Source organism: Castor canadensis, chromosome 13 (genome assembly GCF_047511655.1).
Source record: "Castor canadensis chromosome 13, mCasCan1.hap1v2, whole genome shotgun sequence".
NCBI classification, from domain to species: Eukaryota; Metazoa; Chordata; class Mammalia; order Rodentia; family Castoridae; genus Castor; species Castor canadensis.
Window position 1 is genome coordinate 63,013,093 of NC_133398.1, and position 13,088 is coordinate 63,026,180.

Genomic DNA, 13,088 nt, shown 5'->3' on the forward strand with positions numbered 1-13,088 from the left:
AAACCACAATAAGAAAGAACCAAAATAGCTTACTCATGTTAAACTACATGGAAAGACAGGATTTCTCTAGATGTTAAGGTTATCAAAAGTTCAGTTTCCTATAGAAAGGAAGGTTTGACCCGTAGTTTGGTTAGTGAAATAGTTGGTCTATTTCTTCTATATAATTAAATTTTTGTTAGTTGTTTTCAAAGCACACAAAACCAGGATGAATCTGTTTTTGTGAGGTTTTGTTGATGAGTTTCTAAAGGAATATTTTGAGGTTTTTCTTTTGCCAGGGTAAAGTGGAACACACTGTAACTACTATTGTGCGATGTTTTGCATTTGTGATTTTTTTCCTCTGGACAAAAAGGTTGAATACTTTTAAAACCATTAAAGGACTTTGCTATAAGGTGATGACTTCAGCATCACCAAGAAAGATCGCTCTCATGTTTCACTCAGGTCTGTAACCTGATGTGCAAAGCTATGATCACTCTGTTCTGTGCTTAGAATTGTCATACAGATTAGTACTATTACAGAGATTTTATGCTCTGCTCTCTTTACATTGTGTGTCTGGAGAACAGCTGTGAAATAATCAAGTAATCTTCTCAGGGATAGCAAAAGAGGAAGCATAGCATGGTCACTGGACCCTCAAACTGGGAGGTCAGAATGCCTAGACCCCGTACCTGGCTTCTCTACCTACCAAGCTGTTTGACTAACTTCTGCGCACTTCAGTTTCTTCATCTACAGAACCATAATAATTATGGTAACCACTTCTAGAGTCTTTGTGAGATAAAATGAGTTGATACTTGTGAAGCACAAGGAAAACATAGGAAATATTATCTAAGTTTTACTACAACTAAATACATTTTAATTCTGGCTTTTTAGTCAAGAACACAATGCAAAATTACATCTATCTGTTAATATGTAGTTTATTTTTCTACTTACCTATTATACAACAGAGATCTAGTTGATTTTTAAAAATTAGAACTTCAAACCAAGTACAGGATAATATAAATATCAACTATTTATTATTAGCAAGTGTCTGCTTGAGATGCTCAATGTGTTCTTTAAATCACTCACAAGGAAGATTTTTCCTTCTATTATTTTGTCATTATTTTTTTCTTGGTAAGGCAAAACTATTGGGTTTAAGATCTATTAGCATTAGAATGGTTTAGTCCAAAACAGTTGTGGGGAGGGACAGCCCAGGATCAAGTACACAGACAGGGATATAAATTGGTTTTTCACCTTCATAAAGTTTTAGGTGTTATTTAGGAAGGATGCCTCCAGAGGATCTGTCTTTCAAAGGAAAAATGAATATTAATATAATGGAGCATCCTCATTTATAAATTATGTACAAATTTCATATGATTACAGCCTGTTAATCAACTTTTGGTTGAATAAACCCACTTTGCTTTATTTCCTGTTCGCAAATTCTCCTCAAGGGAGCCTGAAGAAAATCTAGCCAGTACTTCATCTTTAGAGTGAGTGCTGGGAAAGTGAGGGTTTCACACAGAAGTGGCTAGATAGAGCTAGAGACTGAATAGAAGGAACTGAGAGCCAATCTCAAAAAAACCAAAAGAAAGGATTAATTGAGTCCACTGGGCAAAGAGTGCTTATTTCTAATTGCTTTGAATAATATTGGAGTGTCCTCCGCTTAACTTTATAATAGGAAGATGTATAGTCAGGGTACACCAACCAAAAGTATAAAGTTAAATGGAAATCACTGTGTGTCACTCAAGGTCTGCATTTCTTTTGTCCATGTTGGCAATTTTCTTCGACTTAACAGTCAATAGCAAGGGAAACCAGAGAAAAAGAAACTGACACAGCAACTGTGTCATCTCTAACACCAAGGAAGATCTAAACAGCGGTTTTGAGAATAAGGCCTTATTCATCCTTGATATATTTGCCTTAGTAGCATGGGTAATAGAAATGTGATTTTCCTTAACAAGCTTTATTTTTTTTAAATAGAAAAAATATTAGTATACCTCACCAACTTTCAGCAGTTATTCTTCTTTACTGAGTTTACTGCTTTCAGCATTCTGACAAGCTCTAGAAATAATGACCTGTGCTGTGTATTGTTAAACATTCAGTCAGATAGATAGATACAGATAGATGAGTGCTGTGTTGCACAAAGACAAGTCAGCATTATATAATCAATGTTTGTTTGATCCGTGTAAAACAAGTATAAATGTAAGCTGCATCCCATCTGTTTTATCACCCATGTGAAGCCAACCTCATTTTTAAAACTTGATTTCTTATGTAATTGTCCCAGAATGACACAGGATGATAAGTTGGGAAGAAATATCATTTGGACTGGCGCAATAAAGGATAGTTGTGTTTAGATGTGTCTTCTATGCTGGGCTTGTTCATTCTTCAGTGGTACTCCAAAGGGTTAAAGTAACATCATGGCTTAGTGATTACCAACTAATTATCACTGAGCTTTGGTCTCATACAGACCTGGGTTTGAGGGTAACTGAGCCTAGTTGTGCAAGTTAACCAAATTACTTAACCATCAAATTATCATAATGGTTGTCACAGAGAATGTCCTCAGTAAGATTTATTGAATTAATGTTTCTTTGCTTCCATTTCCTCATCTGCCAAATGGAAAAAAAATACTTACCTCATAATAGTTGTGAAAATGAGATTTCAATGCACAGAAAGCATAGTGACCTGGCAGCTATTATAATTATCCTGTTACTTGTAGGTCTTCTTTTCATAGACCACACTTTAAGCCTAAACATTAACACATGTGGCACACAGATTATTTTTCCATCACAAGTTTTTAAGTTCTTTAATGTAACTAACAAATAAATAAGGCAGTGAGCTAAGAATTTGTGCCAATAACAGAAATGGACATGAGTTAACAGTGACATTGAGTTGATAAATGTAACTCCATTATTAATGAAATCATACCATTTTATACACCTCAGCATTTTCTTGGTCTGACCAACATCAAGGCCATCAGAGTAATAATCTCTTCTCCCCCAAGCACTGAATGTCAGAGAGTTTAGTAGCTTCTTAAGAGATTTGAGAGAATGACATGTGAGAGGCTTGTGTAGTGTACATCAATAGACAGTGGGGTATCAGTGGTAGTTATAATTTCAGGATTACATACCCAGTTATTAGTCCCATGATAGCAGGTGTTAAGCACGAAAATTTTTGCACACTGTACATTGAAGTTCCCATAGTTTGACCTCTAACTCCCATGCTACATAGAGGAATTATTCCAGGCTTTCTCTTCATGAACTTTTCTCAAGAACATTTGCTCATCAATTCTGTTGATTTATTTAAAACTTTTGTTGACCCATTTTCTGAGCCAGCTGCAGTATAGATAAAAAGGCAACTGAAGCTGCATAGGTAGGACTGTGATAAAGGAATTTAGAGTTTAAGCTGTAAACTCAGCCAGAGCCAGGAGTGCCTAAATAGGGACCTAACCTGTCCCTGTACTGTAGAAAACAGGAAGGCAGGATCAAGAATGGATTGGAGTAACAGATTTGAGGAAGGATTTCAATTAGATAGCAGATACTGAAGGTCTGGATTTAGGGAATGCCAGTGGGATTATAGATTTGGGTGAACTTGAAAGATTTTAAAGACAGTTCTTTACTGAGTAGAGGTGTTCTGTGTAGACAAGGTTCCAGGTTGACTTGAAGGCTTCCTCACAGATATCAGAATGCTTTAGTTCCTTAAACTCATGGAATATGTGGCAAGGATTATGCTCTGTAGGAAGACAGAGATCTCCCTGGAGAAACAAACTAGAAATTTCCTTAATAACATTCTTTAGACTCTAAAGCCATGGATTCATTAGACTCTAAAGCCATGGATTCATTTTATTGTACACTATTCAATGAATGACTCTTTTACATGTAGATTAACACAGGTTAAATAAGAGAAAACAGCTTAATATTCCTTAGTAAATTAGAGGCTGCACTATGTGAAATTTTTGGTATGTTTGTAGACTATTCAAAATTGGTAACTTGAATAACTTGTCTCTTGAGAATCTTACAGTCTTGCTGAACTCTGTGCCTTTTTACAGAAAGTATATGAATCTCTGATGTGATAGGTGTTGTGTGTGTGTTACTTTCAACTTCTACATACACACATAAAGGCATGGAAAATACCTGACACCCAAAATAACTACAAAAATGTTTTAAAATCTTTCACCTGAACATAAACCTAATTTGTTATTATTTTTGAAAACTTGATTTTTATCATTTAAAATAATGTTTATATAATTATTCAACTCGCGTTTCGATATACCATGAAGTTAGAAATCTTAAAAAAGTGTTGGTATCCTATGATGAAAGAAAAGGTGTTTTCTTTTCTGTGGAATTGTTGAAATTAACAAGTTCCTTAGAGTTCTGTAATCAAACCTGAATTTGATCTTGAAATAGTAGTTCAGCTTAACTACAACATATATATATATATATATATAAAATATTTATTTTAAGTTGTCAAATAATTTTGGTTGAATGAAGACATCAAAGAAAAGTAATACAACTCAGAAAAATTTTACATAAAAAATAAAAAGCAAACTTGATAAACATGATAAATGATAAAGCTATAAATGATAAATAAAAATTAATTAGACATTGGATTATAATTACTCTGACTACAATGACTATGTAACTGGCTTCCCTATCTTACTGTTCTATTTGAATTGTACAAATTGTCCTGTAATGTTAGCCATGGTGTGTTATGAAAAAACAGACAAAGCCTTAAGTTGCCGTTAGTAGGTGAGCAGGTAGGGAAAGAACCAACCATTATAGCCTGTCCTCAGCAAAGCCAGTAAAACACCAATCAACTTAAAAGACTGAGCTTAGGTCCAGATAGGAAAGAATAGGGAAAAGTAATCAAGATAGAATTATGTTCACAGAACCAGAAGAAATATTGAACCAAGGTAACTTGTAAACTACTGCAGCAGAGAGAGAAATGGAGAAGTAAAAATAAAAACCTTCTTTTCCAATATTAACAGAACATCTATATTGATTGTTTCTCATTTGAATCAATGTTGGTGACTATCACTGTTTCTGACTATGATTAATCATGTTATATTATGCTGCTTATATTAGTGTTCAGCTTCACAGCTAGAACCATCTTGATGGAGTATGGCTTCAGAATTTTCTTTTTAAATCATGTTTGTTACATGTGATAAATGTTTATAATTCTGTGTTATTCAGTATTGATTTTGTGTGTGCTGTTTTTCTTTTAAAGTCAATTGACCCTGGACAGCAGTTCACATGGGAACATTCAAACTTGGAAGTAAATAAACCAAAGAATAGATATGCAAATGTAATTGCATATGATCACTCTCGGGTTCTCTTATCAGCAATAGAAGGTAAGGAAATACAGATGTTATTCATACTGATATTTATTGGGTTAAGTCTGTGTATGAGACTGTAGTTTTAGATAGGTCATTCGCTATCTGTTAAAATAGTTACCTCAGGTTCAGGCATAGTTTATGGGCACTTTTTTCTTTCTTATACAAATATATCATGTATTCTTATAAACAGTATCACTAGTATCAAATGACAGAATGGCATCTCTCATTACCTTATTGCCTCTATCCTAAATAAAAGACTTGATATAATCAATGTTTTTGTGTCAGAAACAAATGGAGGCCTTCCAGTTAACTGATGATTGTTAATGTTTGTGAATGAACAAGTGATAGTCAAAAGGGACCCATAAACTAACTGGATATTTAACAGGCAGGGAAAGGGGATTATTTGTAAATAAATCTGGATATCTACTGGGGACAGTCTAAAGGTTTTGAGTTATTAATGTGGTAATTAATATGAGTTAAGCTCCTTGGACATGTGTGATAAATCTAATTTGTGAACTACTTGGTAGTCAGTCTCTTACAATTGCAGGAAGGGAATGATTGATGGGTGCATGAAGAAGGTAGTTTCCACTTACCTCTTTCCAATAACATCCCATATTAAAACATCTATGAGTTCATATTCAACATTCAGCAATTTATTCATCTTTTGGCCTATAGTAGCATATTTGATTGAAAAGTCCTTAGAAAATAGTTTACAGTACAATTTAATTATTACCAATATCATAACAGCTAGCCTGGGCCTCCACCTATTACCTACTCAGTGTCCAAAATTAATTTGAAAGTGGAAATCTCCTTAATGTTTTCCTAGTAAGCCCCAAAGTCAATACATTTATGTCCAGATTTTTAGGAATAAAAGACATGTGACACTTGAGCAAGTTCATATATGTACCCCATTGCCTCAAAGTGATATTGTATAGTGAAGATAGACTGTTAAATTCTCATAATCAGTTTATTTTTGGTGGATAATGTTACAAACCCATTTTTAGGTGATTAAATATACTAAATGATCAAGAATCAATCATCTCCCTACTGAAAAAAATGTATTAAGTCCATCACATTGGACTAATATTGATTTAGACATGACAGGGTCAGGTAGGTAATCGCTTTTCAAGTCATTCTCAGAATATGTGGTTGATTAGAACATAGGGCTTATATTTTATATTTATATTTTACAACTAGATTTCCAATTTTAACATGTAAAATATACTTAAAAGCAGCTTTTTGTCTCAAGTTTCTTAATCACCTCCATAATAAATGAGAAACAAAACCAAAACACAGATAGAGAGGAGAGAAACCTTTTTCTCACTAACAAAGCAAAGTAAGTGATAGAAATAAAATAAATGAATACAAGATGAGAATCTGTTTGACATGATTTTGCCTGGAGAACTTGTCAGTTAGCTTTTGCTATATTGTAGTATTATTTCCACTCAAAATTAGGTCATTCAATACTACCACTTCTCTATCCATTTACCACTTTTCTTACTGTTATTCTTAACCTGTTATTTTCCACATTGAACAGGAAAGTATTGTGAGGGACCAAAAACTACCTCCTTGTACCTTTATTGTGATATCTGGAAACTTATGCTCATTTTATTGGTATGCTATTTTTATAATATAGAAGCAAAAGCACTTGAATCAGACTAAAACCTGCCTTTTTATAGCTCTGTACCCACATACACCATAAATCTAGAGCTGACCTAGAAACCAAAAGTCTTTCAATTTTAAGTGTTATGCAAAAGGTTAGGAGCATTTAATTGAAGTTTATGGGCTATATGGAGAGTTTTAATCTAGATTACAACCATGGATAGTGTTTTATTTTAGACTAAGCCCTAACCAGCAGGTAATTAAATGGGTAGTCAGTCATCCTGTATCTGCTTCATGGAAGAGAATGCTGTCAATTGGAACCACACAGCCAGTCACTAACTGAGGTTTCTCCTGTACAGGCAGGTGGATAATACAGGGGGCACATGAGTTCATGCATGATTTATAAAATTTATTGTGTTTGTTTTGGGTTCCACCTGGGTAACTGACTTAAATTACTCTGGATGAGGATTTTTTTTATTTTTTCAGTTTGGTTGGCAGTGTTAGTCAGCTTTCTGTGACTATTTTTTTTTATTCATATGTGCATACAAGACTTGGGTCATTTCTCCCCCCTGCCCCCACCCCCTCCCTTACCACCCACTCTGCCCCCACCCCCTCCCTTACCACCCACTCTGCCCCCTAACTCTTCCCCATACCCCCTCAATACCCAACAGAAACTATTTTGCCCTTATTTCTAATTTTGTTGTAGAGAGAGTATAAGCCATAATAGGAAGGAACAACTGTTTTTGCTGGTTGAGGTAAGGATAGCTATACAGGGAGTTGACTCACATTAATTTCCTGTGTGTGTGTGTTACCTTCCAGGTTAATTCTTTTTTTTTTTTTTTTTTTTCATTTTTCTTTTATTATTCATATGTGCATACAAGGCTTGGTTTATTTCTCCCCCCTGCCCCCACCCCCTCCCTTACCACCCACTCCACCCCCTCCCGCTCTCCCCCTTAATACCCAGCAGAAACTATTTTGCCCTTATCTCTAATTTTGTTGTAGAGAGAGTATAAGCAATAATAGGAAGGAACAAGGGGTTTTGCTGGTTGAGATAAGGATAGCTATACAGGGCATTGACTCACATTGATTTCCTGTGCATGGGTGTTACCTTCTAGGTTAATTCTTTTTGATCTCACCTTTTCTCTAGTTCCTGGTCCCCTTGTCCTATTGACCTCAGTTGCTTTTAAGGTATCTGCTTTAGTTTCTCTGCGTTAAGGGCAACAAATGCTACTAATTCTTTAGGTGTCTTACCTATCCTCACCCCTCCCTTGTGTGCTAAAGCTTTTATCATGTGCTCATAGTCCAATCCCCTTGTTGTGTTTCCCTTGATCTAATGTCCACATATGAGGGAGAGCATAGGATTTTTGGTCTTTTGGGCCAGGCTAACCTCACTCAGAATGATGTTCTCCAATTCCATCCATTTACCAGCAAATGATAACATTTCGTTCTTCTTCATGGCTGCATAAAATTCCATTGTGTATAGATACCACATTTTTTTAATCCATTCATCGGTGGTGGGGCATCTTGGCTGTTTCCATAACTTGGCTATTGTGAATAGTGCCGCAATAAACATGGGTGTGCAGGTGCCTCTGGAGTAACTTGTGTCAAAGTCTTTTGGGTATATCCCCAAGAGTGGTATTGCTGGATAAAATGGTAGATCAATGTTTAGCTTTTTAAGTTGCCTCCAAATTTTTTTCCAGAGTAGTTGTACTAGTTTACATTCCCACCAACATTGTAAGAGGGCTCCTTTTTCCCCGCATCCTCGCCAACACCTGTTGGTGGTGGTGTTGCTGATGATGGCTATTATAATAGGGGTGAGGTGGAATCTTAGTGTGGTTTTAATTTGCATTTCCTTTATTGCTAGAGATGGTGAGCATTTTTTCATGTGTTTTTTGGCCATTTGAATTTCTTCTTTTGAGAAAGTTCTGTTTAGTTCACTTGCCCATTTCTTTATTGGTTCATTAGTTTTGGGAGAATTTAGTTTTTGAAGTTCCCTATATATTCTGGTTATCAGTCCTTTGTCTGATGTATAGTTGGCAAATATTTTCTCCTACTCTGTGGGTGTTCTCTTCAGTTTAGAGACCATTTCTTTTGATGAACAGAAGCTTTTTAGCTTTATGAGGTCCCATTTATCTATGCTATCTCTTAGTTGCTGTGCTGCTGGGGTTTCGTTGAGAAAGTTCTTACCTATACCTACTAACTCCAGAGTATTTCCTACTCTTTCCTGTATCAACTTAAGAGTTTGGGGTCTGATATTAAGATCCTCGATCCATTTTGAGTTAATCTTGGTATAGGGTGATATACATGGATCTAGTTTCAGTTTTTTGCAGACTGCTAACCAGTTTTCCCAGCAGTTTTTGTTGAAGAGGCTGCTATTTCTCCATCATATATTTTTAGCTCCTTTGTCAAACACAAGTTGGTTATAGTTGTGTGTCTTCATATCTGGGTCCTCTATTCTGTTCCACTGGTCTTCATGTTTGTTTTTGTGCCAGTACCATGCTGTTTTTATTGTTATTGCTTTGTAATATAGTTTGAAGTCAGGTATTGTGATACCTCCTGCATCATTCTTTTGACTGAGTATTGCCTTGGCTATTCGTGGCTTCCTGTGTTTCCATATAAATTTCACGGTAGATTTTTTGATCTCTTTAATAAATGTCATTGGAATTTTGATGGGAATTGCATTAAACATGTAGATTACTTTTGGGAGTATAGACATTTTGATTCTACCAATCCATGAGCATGGGAGATCTCTCCACTTTCTATAGTCTTCCTCAATCTCTTTCTTCAGAAGTGTATCGTTTTCCTTGTAGAGGTCTTTCACATCTTTTGTTAGGTTTACACCTAGATATTTGGTTTTTTTTGAGGCTATTGTAAATGGAATTGTTTTCATACATTCTTTTTCAGTTTGCTCATTGTTAGTGTATAGAAATGCTAATGATTTTTCTAGGTTCATTTTATATCCTGCTACTTACTATAGCTATTGATGATGTCTAGAAGCTTCTGAGTAGAGTTTTTTGGGTCTTTAAGGTATAGGACCATGTCGTCTGCAAATAGGGATATTTTGACAGTTTCTTTACCTATTTGTATTCTTTTTATTCCTTCTTCTTGCCTAATTGCTCTGGTTAGGAATTCCCATACTATGTTGAATAGGAGTGGAGATAGTGGGCATCCTTTTCTGGTTCCTGATTTTAGAGGGAATGGTTTCAGTTTTTCTCTGTTAAGTATAATGCTGGCTGTAGGTTTGTCATATATAGCTTTTATTATGTTGTGGTACTTTCCTTCTATTCCCAGTTTTCTTAGAGCTTTTATCATGAAATGGTGTTGGAGCTTTTCAAAGGCTTTTTATGCATCTATTGAGATGATCAAGTGGTTTTTGTCTTTGCTTCTGTTAATGTGGTTTATTACGTTTATTGATTTTTGTATGTTGAACCACCCGTGCATCCCTGGGATGAAGCCTACTTGGTTGTGGTGAATAATCTTTTTGATGTGTTGCTGAATTCGGTTTGCCATTATTTTGTTGAGGATTTTTGTGTCAATGTTCATTAAGGAGATTGGCCTATAGTTCTCCTTTTTGGAGGTGTCTTTGCCTGGTTTTGGGATAAGAGTAATACTGGCTTCATAAAATGTGTTTGGCAGTTTTCCTTCCCTTTCTACTTCGTGGAACAGCTTAAGGAGGGTTGGTATCAGGTCTTCTTTAAAGGTCTGATAGAATTCAGCAGAGAATCCATCAGGTCCTGGACTTTTCTTTTTGGGGAGACTCTTGATTGCTGCTTCAATTTCATTTTGTGTTATAGGTCTATTCAGGTGATTAATTTCCTCTTGGTTCAGTTTTGGATGATCATATGTATCTAGAAATCTGTCCATTTCTTTAAGACTTTCAAATTTATTTGAATATAGGTTCTCAAAGTAGTCTCTGATGATTTCCTGAACTTCCATGGTGTTTGTTGTGATGTCCCCTTTTGCATTTCTGATTCTATTAATTTGGGTTTTTTCTCTCCTCATTTTAGTCAGGTTTGCCAGGGGTCTATCGATCTTCTTTATTTTTTCAAAGAACCAACTTTTTGTTTCATTAATTCTTTGTATGGTTTTTTGGTTTCTATTTTGTTGATTTTAGCTCTTATTTTTATTATTTCTTTCCTTCTATTTGTTTTGGGATTTGCTTGTTCTTGTTTTTCTAGGAGTTTGAGATGTATCATTAGGTCATTGATTTGGGATCTTTCAGTCTTTTTAATACATGCACTCATGGCTATAAACTTTCCTCTCAGGACTGCCTTAGCTGTGTCCCATAGGTTCTGGTAGGTTGTGTTTTCATTTTCATTGACTTCCAGGAACTTTTTAATTTCCTCTTTTATTTCATTGATGATCCATCCTTCATTAAGTAATGAGTTATTTAGTTTCCAACTGTTTGCATGTTTTTTGTCTTTACTTTTGTTGTTGAGTTCTACTTTTACTGCATTGTGATCAGATAGTATGCACGGTATAATTTCTGTTTTCTTATATTTGCTGAGACTTGCTTTGTGCCCTAGCATATGATCTATTTTCGAGAAGGTTCCTGGGCTGCTGAGAAGAATGTATATTGTGTAGAAGTTGGATGAATTGTCCTGTAGACATCAACTAGGTCCATTTGATCTATTGCATATTTTAGATCTTGGATTTCTTTATTGAGTTTTTGTTTGGATGACCTATCTATTGATGATAATGGGGTGTTAAAGTCTCCCACAACCACTGTGTTGGCGTTTATATATGCTTTTAGGTCTTTCAGGGTATGTTTGATGAAATTGGGTGCGTTGACGTTGGGTGCATACAGGTTGATAATTATTATTTCCTTTTGGTCTATTTCCCCTTTTATTAGTATGGAATGTCCTTCTTTATCTCGTTTGATCAATGTAGGTTTGAAGTCTACTTTGTCAGAGGTAAGTACTGCTACTCCTGCCTGTTTTCGGGGGCCATTGGTTTGGTAAATCTTCTTCCATCCTTTCATCCTTAGCCTATGCTTATTTCTGTCGGTGAGATGGGTCTCCTGTAAGCAACAAATTGTTGAATCTTCCTTTTTAGTCCATTTCGTCAAGCGGTGCCTTTTGATGGGTGAATTAAGTCCGTTGACATCAAGCTTTAGTACTGATAGGTATGTTGTGATTCCTGTCATTTAGTTGTCTTAGTTGTTTGAAGGTTTAATTGTGTGTACCTAAGTTGAGGTTACTCTGTACTGTCTTGCTTTTTCTTTTCCTGTGGTTTGGTGCTGCCTGTCTTTTTATGGTTAAGTTGGGTTTCACTTTCTGTGTGCAGAATCCCTTGAAGAATCCTTTATAGTGGTGGCTTTGTGGTCACATATTGTTTTAGTTTCTGCTTATCATGGAAGACTTTTATTGCTCCATCTATTTTGAATGATAGTTTTGCTGGGTAGAGTATCCTGAGGTTGAAGTTATTTTCATTCAATGCCCGGAAGATCTCACCCCATGCTGTTCTTGCTTTTAATGTTTCTGTTGAGAAGTCTGTTGTGATTTTGATGGGTTTACCTTTGTATGTTACTTGTTTTTTCTCTCTTACAGCCTTCAATATTCTTTCCTTAGTTTCTGAACTTGTTGTTTTAATGATGATATGTTGTGGGGTAGTTCTATTTTGATCTGGTCTGTTTGGTGTCCTGGAGGCCTCTTGCATCTGTATGGGAATATCTTTCTCTAGATTTGGGAAATTTTCTTTTATTATTTTGTTAAATATATTACGCATTCCCTTCGCTTGCACCTCTTCTCCTTCTTTGATGCCCATGATTCTCAAGTTTGGTCTTTTGATGGAGTCGGTGAGTTCTTGCATTTTCTTTTCACAGGTCTTGAGTTGTTTAAATAATAGTTCTTCGGTTTTTCCTTTAATTACCATTTCATCTTCAAGTTCTGAGATTCTGTCTTCTGTTTGTTCTATTCTGCTAGATTGGCCTCCGTTTTGTTTTGCAGTTCTTTTTCATTCTTTTTTCTGAGGTTTTCCATATCTTGGCTGGTTTCCTCTTTAATGTTATCTATTTTTGGCCTGAGTTCATTTATCTGTTTATTCATCGTGTTCTCTCTTTCACTTTGGTGTTTATACAGTGCTTCTATGGTTTCCTTTATTTCTTCCTTTGCTTTTTCAAATTCTCTATTTTTGTTGTCTTGGAATTTCTTGAGTGTCTCCTGTACATTTTGGTTGACCCTATCCA

The 13,088-nt window shown here is 35.5% G+C and overlaps 1 protein-coding gene across 22 annotated transcripts in view; it reads left to right on the forward strand.

The window, feature by feature from the left end:
- Positions 1–13,088, forward strand: part of Ptprd (protein tyrosine phosphatase receptor type D) — a 1,026,094-nt gene that overhangs the window by 943,580 nt on the left and 69,426 nt on the right. For all 22 annotated transcript variants that reach the window (XM_074051871.1, XM_074051878.1, XM_074051881.1 and 19 more), the window contains one exon: positions 5,191–5,314. In XM_074051871.1, coding sequence (XP_073907972.1) covers positions 5,191–5,314 — 124 coding nt within the window. The remainder of the gene's footprint in view (positions 1–5,190; positions 5,315–13,088) is intronic.